This window comes from Salvelinus fontinalis, chromosome 18 (assembly GCF_029448725.1).
Source record: "Salvelinus fontinalis isolate EN_2023a chromosome 18, ASM2944872v1, whole genome shotgun sequence".
Lineage (NCBI taxonomy): Eukaryota > Metazoa > Chordata > Actinopteri > Salmoniformes > Salmonidae > Salvelinus > Salvelinus fontinalis.
The window spans coordinates 8,595,484-8,615,678 of NC_074682.1; the positions used below are offsets into that span (position 1 = coordinate 8,595,484).

The 20,195-nt window shown below is 41.0% G+C and overlaps 1 protein-coding gene across 2 annotated transcripts; it reads left to right on the forward strand.

The window, feature by feature from the left end:
- The first annotated feature begins 5,212 nt into the window (after window positions 1–5,212).
- Window positions 5,213–19,748, forward strand: LOC129814906 (CD9 antigen-like). Of its 2 annotated transcripts, XM_055868054.1 has the most exons (8): window positions 5,213–5,456; window positions 11,515–11,617; window positions 14,651–14,748; window positions 15,697–15,771; window positions 15,900–15,995; window positions 16,125–16,187; window positions 17,874–17,957; window positions 18,101–19,748. In XM_055868054.1, exons 1-8 carry the CDS (start codon window positions 5,388–5,390, stop codon window positions 18,164–18,166), a joined length of 654 nt encoding a protein of 217 aa, XP_055724029.1. In that variant the 5' UTR covers window positions 5,213–5,387; the 3' UTR covers window positions 18,167–19,748. The 2 variants fall into 2 exon arrangements, with proteins under 2 accessions (XP_055724029.1, XP_055724030.1); XM_055868055.1 differs by lacking the exon at window positions 11,515–11,617.
- The last annotated feature ends 447 nt before the right edge of the window (window positions 19,749–20,195 follow it).

The following is a 20,195-nucleotide window of genomic DNA, read 5'->3' on the forward strand; positions in this document are numbered from 1 at the left end:
TTCCATAATAAACATATTGATTCTAGATATAAGACCATTGGACACTGTGCTCATTTAATTATTTATTTCTAATTTAGGAACGAATATAATGGCCTACTTACACTCTTAGAAAAAAAGTTGCTAAGTAGAACCATGTAGGGTTCTTTGGTTTGTCCCCATATGAGATCCCTTTTTGGTGCTAGGTAGAAACCTTTGCAGAGAGTTCTACCTAGAACCATCTATGTAGGGTTCTTCATAGAACCCCCTGTAAATGGTTCCAGGACATCTACAGGGTTCTCATATGTGTTCTCATATGGTTCTACAGAGAACCACTTTATTATCTAAAGGTTCTTCCTAGAACCCTCTATGAAGGGATATACCGAGAACCCTTTTATCTTTGGAGGGTTCTTCCTAGAACCCTCCAAAGGTTCCACCAGCCTTATTATCCTTAAAAATTCAATTATTTATGACAAAACATTACATATATCATAAGGCCTTTCTTTGAAGGCCTAGTTATACCCTAACTCAGTGGTGTTGGGAAACTCCTGGTTTACAGGCCTGTAAGTCACATTGTGCTGGCTTGCAATGTGATTTTTAATTCCTATTGGAATCCAGACAGAGTTAGGTAGTGATGTTACGTTTGATACTGGAGCTCCAAGGCATGCATCGAAATTGCTAAGCAGCTAACTTCGAAACAGTGTGCCAATGCGTGTATCAATTTATCAGAAGTCCGTCATCAAGGACGTCTGAAGGTCAGTTTGATCACATGCTTTTTGAAACCGTGTGTTGCAAAATGCGACATCCCACTGATCTCGCCGTGGTTCCAGTGCTCTCTTCAATTAAGCTGCTTTCAAACACCAACCTCTACTGGATATCGTACCTATAAATATAGCTGGGATTTTGTACATGTCATATCACCTGACTGATAGCTTAGCAGGTTGAGTAGGGAACTATGGACAATTCAGGGATGTGAGGGTATTAAGTCGAATCATGTTGAAGGCACACTATTTTGAAAATAGTTTTATGTGGAACCGCACTTTCTGCACTGCTATAGATTCAATTTTTGAAAAATAGTCGATGTGAAGGCAAAACAGGGAAACATGATGTAAGATGGAATCCAACTGATTGTAGGCTATTAAAGCAAACGACTTTACGGACGCGCCATGAAGTTTTGATAAATCAGTGGAGAAAAAAGAAACTGATACTCACACTTTGTTTTTTACTGCTGATCAGCAGATGTCATTAATGTGCATTGTGAACTGATAATGAAGCTCTGAATGTACCTATTTTCTACACGATTGCCTGGAAAGCTTCATGCTTCAGGAAATGTAGTTTCCCATCAATAAAGTTATGATTTTCAAACAAGAGGAATGTTTTATTACCCACAGCCTGAATTCCAAATGACTGCCAGGGTTGAAACAGATAATTACTGAGACTGCCTCAATCATATAAACCGGGACAACCATCTCTGTAAGGGGTGCAATCAGTCCGCCTACTAACAGATTGGATTAGTTTAGAAACATTTACGCTATGTATCTTTGTGTAGCATAACATGAATCAACCAATCAATATACATGCAAAAAACACAGATATTAAAACAAACAATTATGAAAATCACCCTGAAATAGAGCATGCTGGGAAATATGATAAATGTTCAATGTAGAACCTGTTAATAATTCGTTTTACTTGAGACAGGAGACCAAGTGGAGACATAGGACGAGGTGGATAATTTTATAATAAGGCAGGTTTATTCAAGTGTAAAAATATTATGCAAAGCGTGCAGCACGGCTCCTTCTATCTGATCCGTATCGGGTCGTCAGGAAAAGAGAGCGTTTCCAGAATTGTTCAGTACTATACAGACAACAAGCAAAGTAGGTAGATCTGCGAGTCCGGCCTTCCGATTGGTCGATCTGGGTCTTGGGTAGTCCTGATCAGGCCTGGTGTCCACGTTCCATTGGTTCCTGAGAGTTCTTTGTCCTGAGGTCCAACCATGGGTTGGGTGTGTCTGTGGTTATTATGGGGGAGGGGAATTATGTGTGTCTATAGTTGGTGTCTTAAGTCCAGCATATGTCCAAGAGAAATGAGGAGTATGTGTGTTTTTGTATAATATATGGCTTATGTTGAAGTGTAGTTATTGCTAGTTTCCAGTCTCTATTTCAATTTCTTACAAACCCTTCTTGCCTTCCAAAGAATCATCAAAAAAAGACTTACTTCCAAAAACAGTCTTTATGATGTTATAGGTTCTGAGTAGAACCTTTTGCCTTACACATAATGTCACACCCTGATCTGTTTCACCTGTCTTGTGCTTGTTTCCACCCCCCACCAGGTGTCTCCTATTTTTCTACATTATCCCCTGTGTATTTATACCTACGTTTTCTGTTTATCTGTTGCCAGTTCGTCTTGTCTCGTCAAGTCGTCCCAGCGTGTTTTCCGTGTGTTAGCTTCTCTCTAGTTTTATTTTCTAGTCTTCCCGGTTCTGACCTTTCTGCCTGCCCTGAGCCTGCCTGCCGTTCTGTCCCTCGTTGACTCTGCCTTGGATTACGAACCTCTACTTGCCCACAACCTGCCCTTTTGCCTGACCCTTTGTGATAGTAAATATTCTGAGAACCGAAACATCTTTCTCCTGTGTCTGCATCTGGGTCAAATCTTGAGTTGTGATAGGACAAACTGGCCATGAGTGACCCAGAAGACTCAGACCAGCTCCACAATGCTGTCTCCCTGCAAGGAGCCACCATTGGAAGACACGAGGAGCTACTTCAGAACCTCATGGAGGGACTCCATACCTTGGAGGAATGCCATGACCATATAGTCAAGTACTGGAGCAAGCCACAACAGAAACCTCCCGGGCGCTCAGTAACCTTGCTACTAGTGATGCTTCTCCACAGCCTACCCCACTTCCCTGAGAACCCTGCTTACCTCCTCCGGAGCACTATGCAGGAGATCCTGGAACCTGCCAGGTGTTTCTCTCCTAGTGCTCCCTCATCTTTGAGCTGCAGCCCTCTTAATTTCCTTCGGATCAGTCGAAGATTGCGTATCTTATAACGCTGATGTCGGGAAGGACGCTCGCCTGGGCTATGGCGGTGTGGTATTAACAATCAGCCATTTTCCTTAGTCTGGATGATGTCGTGGCGAAGGTAAGGAAGTTGCTCAATTTCCCGGAGAGAGGCGGCTCAGAAGCCACTTCGTCAAGACTCCCGCAGTATGGCAGACTACATGCTAGACTTTTGCACGCTGGCCGCCGAGAGTGCCTGGAACCTGGAGTCCCTGTTTGACACCTTCCTTCGTGGATTATCGGAGGAAATCAAAGACGAACTCACAGCCCAGGAGTTACCCTTCAGTTACCCTTGAATATAAGGATTGATCAGTAGGTACGGGTACGCTGATGGGCCATACAGGGAGACTCCAATTACTCGTACTCCTGTCCACGCTATCCTGCTGTGGGGTGACCAGTCAGAATCTCTCAGAGTACTCTGGGTCTGACAAGAGCTTCATGGACGCTAGCCTGGTATCTGAGCTGGGTATCTCTCCTCAACTCCTCTTCATTCCCATGGACGCCAGAGCTTTGAACGGACGCTTCGTTGGCAGGGTCACTCACAGTATGGTTCCCATTAACCTGCAAGTGTCGGGTAATCACAGTGAGTCCATACAGTTTATACTAATTTAATCTCCTCATACACCTGTGCTTTTGGGATTTCCATGGCTCCAGAGGCACAACCCCCTGATCGATTGGGCTACTGGTTCTATCCTGGGTTGGAGCCAGTTCTGCCACGCACATCGCCTTAAGGCGGCGCAGCCTGCCCTGGGATGTCCTTTTGTGGGCTTGGGTAAAGCCTCGGATCTCTCCGCCGTTCTCGCAGAGTACCAGGACCTCCGGGAGGTTTTCAACAAGGCTCGCGCCACATCCCTTCCTCCGCATCGACACTACGATTGCGCTATTGACCTCCTCCTGGGCACCACACCAACTCGGGGGTGGCTTTATTCCCTGTCTGGTCAGGAGACCAAAACCATGGAGGTATACATTGAAGACTCTCTATTGGCCGGAATCATGCGTCCTTCAGTCTCCTCTGCCTAAGGGAGCTTTCTTTGTGGAAAAGAAGTACAAAACCCTGCGCCCATGTTTCAACTTCTGGGGCCACAATGATATCATTGTATAAAATTGTTACCCGCTACCACTTCTCTCCTTGGCTTTCGAGCCTATCTAGGGTGCGACCATCTTTTCGAAGTTGGACCTTCGGAACGCCTACCACCTGGTTTGGATACGGAAAGGAGACGAGTGGAAGACAGCCTTCAACACGGCTAGCGGATACTACAAGTACCTGGTTATGCAGTTTGGTCTGACCAAACGCAGTGTTCCAGGCTCTGTGACATGTTGAACCGGTTTGTGTTTGTCTATCTTGATGACATCCTTGTCTTTTCCCGGTTGACTCAAGAGCATGTTCTCCATGTCCGAGCCTGCCTGCCGTTCTGTCCCTCGTTGACTCTGTCTTGGATTACGAACCTCTGCTTGCCCTCGACCTGCCCTTTTGCCTGACCCTTTGTGATAATAAATGTTCTGAGAACCGAACCATCCGCCTCCTGTGTCTGCATCTGGGTCATATCGTGAGTCGCGATACAGAATCCATGTCTTCCAAAAAGGGTTCTTCAGATCAAAACGGTTCTTGGTATAACCCTATCCCTCCATAAAGAACCCTTTTGGAACCCTTTTTTCTAAGAGTGTATCATTACAGCCATGGCAATTTATCTTTTGTGTAAATGTCTTAGGCTTTCTTTTGGCATAATGCACTTCAACGGGTTGGGTAGAAAGTTATTGAATGTAAACATTTGCCCCCAACCAAGTTTCAGTTTTTGGAAATAAGATCTTAAAATATAATCTGTAGATAGAATATAGCCTATAGAATGCCATCTGATTGAGCATGAAATCAACTCACACATTTCTATTTAACGTAAGCATGTTTTTCTACATGCTATAATGTCTTTAGTGAAACATTACTGTTTAAATAATATAGCGTATAATAAACCTTTTATAGTTAATATTGCACGGTTGAAAGCATACATTTATAAATGCAGTCCTTCGATAAAGTGTTTCAGCCTAGGATAAAATAGGTTTGTTACAAGAAACAAATACAATCAAATTGAGTGGAAGTTTAAAATCCCAAAATATTGATATTGGCTTATTTAATGAGGGCACAGCATTTTTGCCATCTGATTAATTTGTACCACTCATAAACCAATGACGGAAATGGGCGGTCCAACAACGCGTGTAAAGCTTCTCCAATGTTGTCATTTTGAGATTGCAGCGCGGTTGTAGACTATTGTTGATGTCAAAGACGCATGTAGAACAAAGTATCGCTGTCTTTTCATTCTTTTATTGGTCGTATTAGAGACGGATTTACAGAATCTCTGGAATCATGAGTAAAGTGCAAGGTGTGATGAAATGCGTGAAATATCTCCTTTTTGTTTTCAACTTCATATTCTGGGTAAGTGTTGATCCTACTACCGATACATTTATTCGATCATAAACATGGTTGCATGTGTGCAGAATAGTTTGTGATTTATAGTGATTCCTCATAAATTGCAGATGCTTTTTGCAGCAAATCCATCTCTCACGCTGCTGTAGCTGATGCATTTATATTCTTCTGCCGGTCCGGAGGGAAAGTACATTTCCTCTGTTGTTGTCGGATTTTTATCAATGTAACTCATTTTCACGGAAGCATGTTGTTACCAAATATAATCATATTCTCTTATTTGATGGTTGAGATAGAAAGCGCGCGTGTACGCGCTCTCTCACACGCACACGTTATATGAAATGTTTACAGCAGTATTTCTTCAAAGACATGTTCTCATGGTAACTCCTTTAACCACGATTCACCTCCCTCCAGATACAGTTGAAGGATCTTAGTTTGTTCACTCTTTTGTTGTTGAGAATTTGCGCATGAGCTTCATGATTTACATACATTTACTGAAAACCCGCACTAACACTTGGTTAAAACAGTATTGCACTTCTCATGTAGCCCACTTTTGTTCAGTTTATAGTCTTACCACTGACCAAGCAACTGTACTAATGGACTAAATGTTCAAATCCCGTTGCAACAGCTCGGTATACTAGGTGGTGCCACACATCGACTAACCCCTACCCCCTTTATATAGCCTCGTTATTGGTATTTTATTGTGTTATATTTATTGTATGTTTTACTTTAAGTTTATTTGCTAAATATTTACTTAACCCAATTTCTTGAACTGCATTGATGGTTAAAGGCTTGTAAGTAGGCATTTCACCTTGTTGTATGCGGTGCATGTGACTAATACATTTGGATTTTATTTGTTTATTACATCTGGACCTGATCTTCTGAGGTCACAGTTCTTCACAGGACTGACTGAACTTCATGTTTAGTGCCAACTCAAGTGTGAATGAACCTCCACATAAAATGTTATTTAAATACTAATGAAATGGTTTATGTAATCGCACTATTACGACATCTATTACAGCAGTATGCATAGTTTGCTCTAGACTGTTGTGATTTACACTGTAAGACGTTTCTCTAATTTCAACAGTGAAACACTGTAGAATGCACAGCAAAATACTGCAAATGTGTTTTACAGCACTGTAATTTCAACACCAAGACACTGTAGAATGCACATTTTACAAAACATTTTACTGTTGAAATTGTATAAAAACTCGGTGGCACAGCGGTAAGTTTTTGGCTTTAATAGCCTACAATCAGTTGAATTGCATCTTACGTCATGCTTCCCTTTTTTGCCTTCAAGTTGACTATTTTTCAAAAACGGAATATATGGCATTATTTAGGATGCTTAACACAGAAGCTTATACTATACTAAATAAAAAGAATATTTGAACAACAGTGCAGAATGTGTGGTTTCACATAAAATTATTTTCAAACTAATGTGCTTTTAACAGGATTCAACCTCATACCCTGATGTCCCTGCATAGTTCCCTACTCAACCTTCTAATCTACCATTCAGGTGAAATGACATGTACAAAATCCTAACTATATGTTTTTAAGTACGTTATACAGTAAAGGTTGGTGTTTGAAAGCCGCTTAATCGAAGAAAGCACTGGAACCACAGAAACATGATTGTGATCTTGCGTTTTGCAACGCATGGTTTGAAAAAGCACGTGATCAAACGAAGCTGATGACTTACTTCTGATAAAGTGATACACACATCGGAACACTGCTTTGAAGTTACGCCTCGATCACACCAACAGTGATTTGAAATTGGGTACACCAGAAGTACATTCATTTCCAATGAAATGCTATGTGTGCCATGCAGCGTTGCAGAGGCAGTTGCAGTGCGTTCTGTTGTTGCACACATATCAAGATGATGCTGTGTAAGATTTTGCGGCAAGCTGTAAGTGTGTTCGAGGCGTTAGCAACTTCGATGCATATTTCAGAGCTCCAGTATTACACGTGACATCACTACTAGTGAGTGCATGGTATTGATGTTTCTGACCCGTTAACATATTTTGAGGTGTGTCTTGTAAGAGGCTATACTTGTTGCACCCGTTAGTAAGAATGCTGTATGAATTTAACTGATATATTGTAGTGGTTCCCTAACAGTTACATGTATATAGGGGACAGATCAGAGTAGCAGCAGGTCTTAAACTTTTAATGGTTGAATATTTAACCACGTCCATTTGATCTGTTTTACCCTGTAATCACAGCCAGTTTGGAAGCCTTTGTTTTGGCCTCTAAAATTGTAAGTGATTTAAAACACATAGTATTCATTAATATGCTGAACTTTACAAATGCCTAGCAGCCAACCTGCTTGCTCCAATCCCTTGTAAAATACTGTGAAAAAATTACGCTCTTACAGTTTACTAGTCACTTTTACAGTATTGTAGTGTGTTTCATTACTTTGGCATTATATTAACTTACAGCAAGCTGGCATCAAGTTCTCGTCGATATCTCAGTAATGTATTGGCACTATCCAGAGATCATAAGATATCTTGTAATTATAACTATTTTGAAGACCAGTGTATCCTCAACTACAACAACATTTTCAGTAACTGTTACAGAAACGTTTAACTTTCTATGACTATGATAGACCTGTTTTATTTTTATTTTATCAACCTTGGTTGAATGCACCAAATGTAAGTCGCTAAGGGACAAGAGTGCCCGCTAAATGACCAAAATCTACAAATTAAAACTTGTAAACAATACTGGATAATACAGTATAGCATAAGCCTACTGAACTTCTTGCAGAACTGCAGTTTGTTGGTACATTTCCAACATACTGTAGCTACGATGGCCAACCATATTTCCTATCCCCCTCCCTCATACAAGTTGGCACTGTGATGTGACTTTCTTTTTGCTGGGAAGAGTGATGTCACTTTGTCAGACGGCAACCATTTGTGCCCAGTTAAGAGACAAAAAGCAGTGGCGTTGTGAGACGAGCCAAAGAGGGCGGGTCATAGTGGACAGGAGAAAGCGTACAGCGTCAGTTTGGGGTACAGTGCCAACGGGCAGCCAATGCCAGTGTGTGTTACGTCACCCATCTATAGGCTGTAGGCCTGTGAGGCTGGGACACCATGGGCTGTCCAGCTCTGAGTTTTAGCTGTAGGCACAGGTCTAGGATCAGCTTACTCTCCGCCTATCCTTGCCATTATCATTAGGGGGTTCAAATGCAACACTGACCGTAAGGCAGTGTCTACTCTGGCTGCCCTGCTACATGGTACTCTGAAGGACAAAGTCCCCAGAGGTTAAAGACAGACTAGATATGTATTTTTTTTTATTACAACATAACACCATTAGATGTCTACTTGTAATACTTATGGGGGGTGGGGGGTTGTAGTAAGCTAACATATGGAATTGTCTGAAGATGGTTATATCAAGGATCACTTACTAATTTTTTGGGAATTTTAAGACCCCTTTAATCATAAAAAAAGTGTATACATTTTTTATTGATGAAACATTGAATTTGGCCTCACTTCTATTAGCCCATAGAAACACATTGAATACCAGATTCATACAGTTGAAGTCGGACGTTTAAGTACACCTTAGCCAAATACATTTAAACTCAGTTTTTCACAATTCCTGACATTTAATCCTAGTAAAAATTCCCTGTATTAGGTCAGTTAGGATTACCACTTTATTTTAAGAATGTGAAATGTCAGAATAATAGAAGAGAGTGATTTATTTCTACTTTTATTTCTTTCATCACATTCCCAGTGGGTCAGAAGTTTACATACACTCAATTAGTATTTGGTAGCATTGCCTTTAAATTGTTTTACTTGGGTCAAACGTTTCGGGTAGCCTTCCTTAAGCTTCCCACAATAAAAAGCACGATCAGTGTCAGTGTTTGTCGCACCATACGGGACTGTTCGGTTTATTTGTACATCGTTCTTTTGTGTAGTCTATTTTCCCTGTTCGTGCGTTCTTCGTGTTTTATGTAAGTTTGTATAATTCAGGTCTGTCTACACATTCGTTTTGTTATTTTGTTAGTTTATTCAAGTATAGTTCGTTTTCTGTCTTGGTTGTTTTGTCGTGTCTTTATTAAATTATGTATTCACAACCCGCTGCGCCTTGGTTCAATCACTACTCCTCCTTTTCGGTTGAAGAGGAGGAGGACTACCGTTACACGATCTTTGTCCCCATGTGCAGTTGCAAACCATAGTCTGGCTTTTTATGGCGGTTTTGGGGCAGTGGTTTCTTCCTTGCTGAGTGGCCTTTCAGGTTATGTCGATATAGGACTCGTTTTACTGTGGATATAGATACTTTTGTACCTGTTTCCTCCAGCATCTTCACAAGGTCCTTTGCTGTTGTTCTGGTATTGATTTGCACTTTTTGCACCAAAGTACATTCATCTCTAGGAGACAAAACATGTCTCCTTCCTGAGCAGTATGACGGCTGCGTGTTCCCATGGTGTTTATACTTGCGTACTATTGTTTGTTCAGATGAACGTGGTACCTTCAGGCGTTTGGAAATTGCTCCCAAGGATGAACCAGACTTGTGGAGGTCTACAATTTTTTGCTTCTGAGGTCTTAGCTGATTTCTTTTGATTTTCCCATGATGTCAAGCAAAGAGTCACTGAGTTTGAAGGTAGGCCTTGAAATGCATCCACAGGTACACCTCCAATTCACTCAAATGATGTCGCCTAACCTATCAGAAGCTTCTAACGCCATGACATCAATTTCTTTAATTGTATGTAAACTTCTGACCCACTGGAATTGTAATACTGTGAATTATAAATGAAATAATCTGTCTGTAAACAATTGTTGGAAAAATTACTTGCGTCATGCATAAAGTAGATGTCCTAACCGACTTGCCAAAACTATAGTTAACAAGAAATTTGTGGAGTGGTTGAAAAACGAGTTTTAATCACTCCAACTTAAGTGTGTGTAAACTTCCGACTTCAACTGTACATGGAAAACCAGATAATCAAAAGGAAGTTTGTTTTAAAGTACCTGTCTTATTTCTGAGAGATCAGGAAATTATTCATATATTTTTACCCATATTTAACTCCTTTTTTTTGGCACTAATCTATTTTCAATGATTGCTACTTCCAAGCATTATTTTAGCTGGTACCGAGCTATCTTCAGACGAGTCTTGTGAGGCTTGTGGGTGTCCTAGAGCAAAACAAAGAGAGGTCATATTAGTGTGTAGCCCAAACTGTTTGTATGCTACAGACAGAAGTTGCCAGATCGGCGGTCCCGTGCCGCTTGTGGGGGTCGTAGAGCATAACAGAGAATACCCTCGTGAGAGTCTCGTCTTTCCATATAGTGGTCATACTAGTTCGTTCGCATTGCTACAGACAGATTTTCGGGATGTATCATGGCCTGACAAACACCACTGTAGCTTAGCCACCTTCCACTGCAGATGCGGAAGGCCGCCATTGGCGGAAGCGGTGGATTGAGACGCAGCCCATGCAAAAAAAATGTTATCTCTAGCTTAAACTGACGGGTTTTGATGGGGATGTTTTTATTATGCTAATTAGGTTTCAGCATTGGCGCCGACATCGACACTAGGACACCTCGGACACAAGGGCTAGTTAGTTGTGAAGTCAATTATTTGGTACTGAATGTTCATTGAAACAGCCTTTTTGACAGTCATTGTTGTTTTCAGAGTAAAACGTTTTACTGAACAGTATCTGCCCAAGAGCATCTGCCCAGGCCTCTACAAGAGGCCAGATGGTACATGTGACGAAGTCACATGGAGTCATGGGTGACACCACCTTGTGTTACTGGGTTTCAATCAATGGGTTATTCTATTTAAGCTCAACATGGGGACCAATGCTGTGCTGTGTCCTGATCTGCTCTCAAGGTCAGGTCAAGACTAGACAACGTTCATAGACACTAGTCGGTCTGTACAGTATCTCACATCTATAGTATGCAACATGATGCTTTAAAAAAGGTCAAGGTTTATGGTGACAAAATACACATTTGTGTAAACTAAGCAATAGTGTGCAAGATGTGTTAATTGTTTACTGTGTTGCGTTGTTATTCAGTGAATACTCCCTGAATGTTGAGGATTTATTTATTTCAAGGTATGTGCATGCTTGATCTTTTCTGCTCCCCAGCTGTGTGGCTCGTTGGTGTTGGCAGTGGGGTTATGGCTGATGTTTGACCCAAAGACAGTCCAGCTCCTGAATGGAGAGGGAGCCCCCGAGACCTTCTTCATAGGTGAGTCCACAGTCAGACCAGGACCCTAGACCGGCTGAACACCTTCCCCACTGGTTCTATTGGAATGATTGTACTGTACTTAGTTACCATGGTCAGTATTTACACAACGTAGCCATAGCAAAGTGTTACATTCCTTCTGTTTCAAAAAGGTTTAGCACATATCCTAGTACTGAACATGGCCCAGCTACCTACAACGTTTACTTAGGTAGGAATATGTTTGAAGTACAGTATTTAATGGGTGGGTATCTCTGTGTTTGTTGGAGCATTTCCCATCAATCTAACCTGTTCTTGTTTCTGTCCCATAGGAACATATACGCTATGACAGGAACCTTGCATTTAAAAAAAAATGATTATTCTAAAATTAAAGTTACACTAAATCGCCTGCGGTCATACCCTTGTAGGACATAATAAAAGGTTGATTTCTGCAACAACAGACACACATTCCCCACAAAAGCTTGTTGAAGAGAAAGTGCATGGAGGGGCATTTTCCTGAGCATCCGGTTAAATGCAAACTACACTTGAAATAACATTTTATTCACACGTTGCCCCATGTCATGTCACAATCTATATTAGCCATTGTATACTGTATGTATTCAAAGACACTGTCTTGTGTTTCAAGTGGCCTCTCAACGTTCAGTTTTAAGTATCGTTGTTCCCTATAATATCCTCTCTCTCAATTGGTCTCATGAGTAGAATGCAGCCTATTCTTGTTACTTCCATTTAGAGCGTAACCTAAAATGGTGACTCACTTTATCAACTCTTCACCATGCCTTCACCCAGTTGGCTGCTGCCCTCAGGTTGCTGTAGCTCATTGGGTGGCCTCTGAGGCGACTGTCTCCTAGCGACCACCACTCCCATCAGCCAGAGAGTCATGATCTCATCAAAAATGGCATAATTCATTGCACACTGTGATACCGACATCTGATGCCAGCTTTTCTATTAAATCCTAGTTAAATGCAGTAAAAGAAGAGCTGGGTACATGCCCAAGCCTTTTGGGTTGGTGTGTCATCACTGATGGGACGATGTATGCAATGTAGCTGGCTATGATAACACTGTAAGTTCATTTTGGCTTTCAATGCAAATGCCATACCAGGTCTTGCCTGGGCATCCAAACCATGTGGTACAAAGAGAGCTACCCCCAACATAGGGATTTCTGAGTGTGGTAATGTCTAGGCAATGCATAACAATCACCTGTCCTGAACAGATGTGCTATATAAAACAAGGCTTGGGAATCGTGTTACATATAACTTGACACCTAGACTTTTCTGCAGAAAAGCGAGCAGTATGCAGATAGGAAGTGTTTCGACCAGCTCACAGTAAAAACCAAAGCACATAAAGCTTCAGATGACAGCTTTGATTAGTAATGAAATGGTAGCAATAGAACAGCAGCAACAGGAATCATAAACCAAACTCCAAATCGTATCCAATAAGGCTTTCTGTATTTGTTGTAGCCAACAATACATGCATAACCTCGTATTCGGATCCATTTGAGTTCACATTTAAATGTGGAGACGTTACAAATGTCTGGGAAAAAACATAGCACTAAGATTGATCATGTCTTGTCATAGTCCAAGGGAGCCTTGGATACAAGATAAATATTATATTGGGCAGCATGAGAACAATATGTGAGGGAAAGGTTACCTTTTTGCAGTTGTACTGAAGACGAGACTAATTAGACAGGGATATCATAGAGGGACAAGGAGGCAGCATTCCCTATGGATGATTCACTTTCCATTCTGTCACCTCTGTGCCTCTGTGTCTGTGTAAGCTGAGGCAAGCCAATGGGGAGCAGTGTACTTACAGTGCTAGTCAATTTGCACACTAAACACTCAAAGATTTGCGTTGCCTATTGATAACCTCCACCAATGTTGGGGCAGCACAGAAATGCAAATGCTTAGATATCGCAGACACTGAAAAGGAGCTGTACATGTGTTTGGACTGGAGGGCTGTCTTATCAACATCGCCGGCTTTGCTTGTGTAAAGCAAGGCGCCTGTCTCGCCTCATGATGTTTTCCATCGCTAAGCAGGAGATCAGCTATGAGCTTAGCCAGCCCTCTTCTTTCCAGTTTCCTCCCCCAGCCAGAGTGCAGCCACAGCGGACCGCTGCGCTTCACCTCCTGTCTATTGTTCTTGAACAACGAAAACAACCTCAGCGCACCACGGGCCCCCATGTGGTCCAATTAGGCAGCCGTAGCAGTTCCTGCCTGTGTCGTCGATTAAGCCAAACACTGAGCATGGGGACTTCCCAGGTGTACCATTACTCTACCGTATCATCGTCTAAGTGTCGCACTGTTTCACTGTCTCAGGGAAGGGCTGGTAGTGAGGGCTGGGCTGAGGGGGCATGGGGGAGCATCACAGGGGAGATGAGATGACACCATCCCAGCCGCAGTGCTGTGGTGACCGTGACACTAGTCTCAGAGCAGATGCTACCCCGGCAGAGTCTTTGTTAGGCCTGCCCTGCGATGATGGTCTCTCTTCCTGCTCCTTGTATGGAGAGGGTTATTGTTGCTCAGGCAGGGGTGGAGGAGCTAATGAGGACATCCACAGGCCTCTGAATATATGAGCGTTGTGTTGATGAGACAGATTACAGAGACATATACTGCTGCAAATTCAGCAAAGTGGAACATTGGATTACCTTAGCAACACATTGCTATCCAGGGTGTGCAAAATATATTCAAATCAACCGAGAGTAACTTTGAATAATGTGCAATGAGCACTTTGAAGTGGGAAAGTACTTTGTTTTAATGATGAGACTTTTCACCACTTTTCCCTCTGTGACTCACTTGAACTTACAGTTCATAAAGTCAGCATGAAGATAGTATTACATACTGGATACTCCAACACTTTACTTTGTAGTTAGATTGTGGTGCTGCATGGTAGAATCCATGTCTTACACTCTTTCCTAATGCTGCCACCCTCTGTTGATTCACTGCTCTCTCTCTCTCTCTCTCTCTCTCTCTCTCTCTCTCTCTCTCTCTCTCTCTCTCTCTCTCTCTCCTCTCTCTCTCTCTCTCTCTCTCTCTCTCTCCTCAGCCGTGTACATCCTGATTGGTGCAGGCGGGGTCATGATGCTGGTGGGATTCTTTGGTTGCTGTGGAGCTGTGAAGGAGTCACAGTGTCTCCTTGCGTCGGTGGGTAATTGGTGGGAGATTTACCTTAGGTGCCTAGCCTCAGGTTGTGTCTTTAGCCTCTTCATGGTCTTTCATGTACTGTACATGTTAGATCATAACCTGTTCCACCTGTTGTGCCATCATCATGATTTGTAATTACATAGTATGCATTTTGTAGTTCACTGTTAAGTGTTTTTTTTTATTTTTTATCCTACCGATCTACACAACCAACTCACTTTTTTTTTTAAGTGAATGGCAGCTATAGAACATTTAAAAAATGGAAATGTCTTGATATGTCTTCACACCCCAGAGGTAATACTTGGTGGAAGCACCTTTGGCAGCCATCACAGCTGTGAATTATTTTGAATAAGATTCTACCAACGTTGCACAACTCTTAGAGCAACAGTATCCATTGTTTTTGTCAAAATTGCTCAAGATCAGTACATTTGGTTGGGAATCATTGTCTCTGATTTTTAAGCAAATTTCAGTCAGAACTGAGACCAGACCACTCAAGAACAATCAACACCTATTGGAAAGCCATTCTGGTGTGTCTTTGGCCTTCACATTTTGTGTAATTGTTCTGCTGAAAAATACAACTTTATCCAGAGTTAGGTTTTTTGTTGTTGTACCTTTTACCTGGGCTTTGATCCTTTGATATTTCTTTTGACCCTGACACTCCCCAGTTCCTGCCAATAACATGATGCTGCCACCACAAGACTTTTATTTTGAATTCACTTTGAACATTTGGAGTCGGTTGTGGAGATCAGTTAAAATATATATATATTTTTTTTTATATTTAATTTTAAGGCAACAAAATGCTAGGGGTGTGTAGACTTTCACTAGCGACCTTATTAGCATACTGTAGGCCCTGAGTTTTAATTGACCATATGTCCTGACCAGGGAAATCTCCTGGCCAAATGTACAGGATACTCTGTGAATTAATATACCACTGCCCTCTCTGTTTTGCAGTTCTTTGCCTGCCTTCTTGTCATCTTTGGTGCAGAGGTTGCTGCAGGTGTGTTTGGATTCATGAGCAAAGACAAGGTATATCCACTTGAATCAATGTTCCGACATTTAATTAAACGTGAATTAAAGACAGCCACTTGTTTGTACTGCAATCTCGATCTCTTACTTATTTGATTTACTGATTTCATCCTTAATCTATGTTTTAGATCATCGAAGACATTCAACAATTCTATAGTGAATCTATTTCAGAGAATTCAGAAAATTCCAACCGCACTGCTGTAGCTGAAATGTACCACGATGTTGTGAGTTAAAGTACATTTTATTTTTTGCTCTCATATGTACATGAGCATGTCACACAATCAATGTTGTCCATTTCTATGTGTTGATATACAATATTTATTTTTGATATCCTATGTTTTTTTTTGCCGTAGTTGAATTGCTGTGGTGTCTACATGCCTTCGCCTTTGTGTCCTGATGCTGATGAAGACACAAAGGTACAACTCTGATAGAGGCCTCTAGTGGCCAAAAGGCCATATTAGTATGGGCAGCGACATTGAGGGCTGCCACCATTTTTAATTTAGTCAACTGGGTGGGATTTCCAACTTCATTGGCTAATCCCTCCTGGTGACCCTGTTGGAGTCGTGTCCAATCGGGTCATCAGGAGGGATCAGCCAATCGTGAAGAAAACTGACTACAGTACATCAAAATGGAGGTTGCCTCAATGGCGCTGCCGGGTCATTCATAATATGCAGTGGCTTTTGGACCTCATAACTTTAGGGGACTTTTTAAAATTATTCTATCAGAAAAGGGACATGTTTGACTTTCAGAAAAACATATTGGTCAAGCTCAGGCACTTCATTTTTATTTTTGTGGATTTTCCAACCTGTTAGATGCATACATTTGGATCCTAAATTAGCCAAAGCTCTGTCAGTGAGCAAGATTGAGCTAGCATAATGGAAATACCTAGTCAGTTGTACAACTGACTGCCTTCAACTGAAATGTGTCTTCCGCATTTAACCGAACCTCTGAATCGGAGAGGTGCGGGGGGCTGCCTTAATCGACATCCACGTCTTCGGCACCTGGGGAACAGTGGCTTAACTGCCTTGCTCAGGGGCAGAATGACAGATTTGTACCTTGTCAGCTCGGGGATTCAGTCCAGCAACCTTTTGGTTACTGGCCCAACGCTCTAACCACTAGGCTACCTGCTGAGCACTTGAACAGGATTTTAATTTCTCTACCAAACATACAGTGTTTTAGAAATTTGGTACATTTTCAAAAAAATGTAGCCTAATAGGGTGGAAATGTATGAGTGGGACATACAGACTAACAACATGAAACATGGAAAAATCGATGAAACAGAGTTTTATATTTAATTTAGCTTTTCACCATTGTTTTACCACCAAAGAAATTATGACACTTCCTGAATGTGGTGTCATTGTAGGTTGTTTTCTTAAACTGAGAATTTCAACAAATTAACAGGATAAAAAGTGATATCAGGAACACAAAGAAAATCTTAAATAAAATAATAATAAATACAATAATCATGAAAAAAAACGTTATCGATAAGAGAGAATTTAACTAGAACTATAAAATAATGAAGGATTTTACATTTCTTTTATTTATGGCTTATATGTCCCGTGGAAGTTGATGAATAACAACCGGGGACATGGCAAAAACGCCTACATCCATTGAATAAAAGTATACAAAGGTTATTAAATTCCCTTTCAAGATCCATATTTTTGTGTATTTAAAGTAAAGGACACTTGACCTTATATTTAAAGCCTTTTGGAATCCACATTTTACACTAAATAAGAAGTGATATTTCCTTAGGACAGTAAAGACACTGCATTTCCTGGGGACAGAAAAGGCACCCTTCCCACGCTGTCACGCTATAATGGCAGATGCAAAGATGAATCCTCTATGTTGAAAACGAAAATTGTTTTACCATAGGCCTACTGCTTGTCCCCTACTGAGCGCCATTACTGTAGATCTACAGTTGTGTTTGTCACATTACAAAATAAAAAAAATCTAGTTTTATAAGCTAGTTAAAGTACAGTGGTGCCGTTAACTGTGCTTAGAGCACAGGGTTAATTTACCCTTAATGTGCTCTTATTATTTTGTAAGAAATAGTGAATAAAGGTATTGTAAGTGACATTATCCTATATCTTTATGTTTTCCAGGACTGTCTGAATGCAATAATGGGCTTTTTCAATGAAAAGCTCTACATTATCGGATATGTTGGGATTGGTGTAGCGGGAGTAATGGTAAGGATCTTACTGACACTCGGGCACAAATTACATTATGTTACATATGATTATTTACAAAATGTTACACATCATACTGCAAAAAAAACTGTATTACAAGCTCATAGCCTACTAAAATAGATGTTTTTTTGCTCTTGCCTCAGGTCATTGGTATGATCTTCAGTATGGTCCTCTGCTGTGCAATTCGGAACAACAGGGAGGTGATATAGAAAGACCCAGTATCTCTACCCCTCCCACCCTGCAGACCCACCAGCCCTTTGTAATCGCCATGCCTGATGGAGGAGGTGACATCACATCTGGGCTGGATGACAGGGGAGCCCTTTTTTTTTTTTAAACACAAACATACAAGTCCATGGGGTCAATTTGGTGGTGTGGGTGTGATATCACACCCAAAATATCACCAGGATTTCCCCATCCCCTAGACAGAGGCCTGCACTGTGTGGAGCCAGTGGGACCAGGCCATCACTCTTTCCTCTGGCATCTCTGTTAACTAAATATCTGGTCCCTCTCGCGCTTCTCTCCAAGCACAACATGGCTCAGGATTTGGCAGTACACTGAGACATTCCCCATCTTTCGCAACCTCTTCTAACACTGATAGCATTCCATGTACGTGTAACGTCTCCCTTTTTTTGATGAAAGAATGTGATGGCGGAGGAGCATTGGCGTAAATACAAACTCCTTTTTTTGTGTGCTTTTTTAACATTATTGATTCAATGTCTTTGGTAACCTCAACTTAAAAGGGCAATCAGCAGTTGAAACAAAGTGTGTTACCAAACCGTTTTGGTAAAAATCTGAGGGATGGGGCTGTAACCACTCTCAAATGAATAGACAGAGCAATGGATGCAAGGACTGACCATCCATGATATAAAAATGAGTTTTAACCATGTCTTAAGGCCATATGTTTGTTTACATTTACTATGTTTACAAACATGGGAGTAAAACAAGCATATCTGGGGCTTCTGGTGGGGTACAACAGTTGAACTAAGCCCACAAGGCGCTAATACGTTATATTCTTCAAGAATCAATGGGTAGATATTAATTTATAAGTCCAAGAATGGATGTAGCAAATGCAGATTTCCCATTTAAGGGTTAATTGCATGTACAGGGATACTGTAGTCACCCATCATCTGCTTGTTAAAGTTGTATGTAGGTCAGTAACCTTAACTCCAGTCTTGGGAGTTTTACATAACTGTTGTTGGGACTTGCACCTTTGCAGCATACATTTCATTACTCACTACATGCCTACATTTTGCATTTTTGTACAGACAAGCCCAAGCGACCCACCCTCACGCAACTGCATATTTCACTTGAACAACCTGTATGGTTTTTGCCCTCACTTGCCTCCATTAGCAAAGTGGTGCTCTGCTAGAAGTATCCCCTGCATCTTTATGAGCTGGGAGTGTGGGCCTACAATCCAAAAAGAGCCTGTTTCAACTTGACTGATATTCTGAATAACTACTGTCATCAGTGTTCTGGGTCAGGGAAGCAGCTACATTTATGAAGTACTGTCATTCTGTAAATGTCTAACCTTCTGAAGTCTAGATGATAAATGTATTTTGCATTGTCCTGAGTGATCTCTATTAGAGCATGCAATGTGTGAACTGTTACAGTGAGTTAGTGTATTTTGTGTGAATTCTTGTTGGCGTTGTAGGCTATTCACAGTAAGCTCTTGGAGAATCCAGTTTATGCTAATAATGTCAAACAAAAAAAGGAAACCAATGAATGCTTTTATCACCATGTCCATTTAGTAGCGGTTTAATTGCCTGTAAAATAAAACAGTAATGGGAACAAGTTTCTATTCTTTTAAAATGTTTGGGATATCCTGAGAGAAAGCGCAAATAAATGAGACTATTCAACCCAGTTAAGAGCAGACAGCTGTTAGATGTTTATTTGATAAACATATATGCAAACAAAACTAGAAATACAACATACAAACCAATGTAACAGTCATTTCCTGTGTTAGATTACCTGGGTGCAGATCGTATCAGTGATGCCATTTGGCAGGCTCAGTCAGTCTGGATAAAGTATTGCTTCCTTACAGTGTGGAGAAATACCAATCCACTCATAAGGAAAATACAAAACTATTTGCATGAAATTTAGGGGCATGTTATTAATACAACCCCCCCCCCCTAAATAATGGCCATTAATGAATCTAAGTCCCGACCTATATATATATATATATATATATATATATATATATATATATATATATATATATATATATATATATATATATAT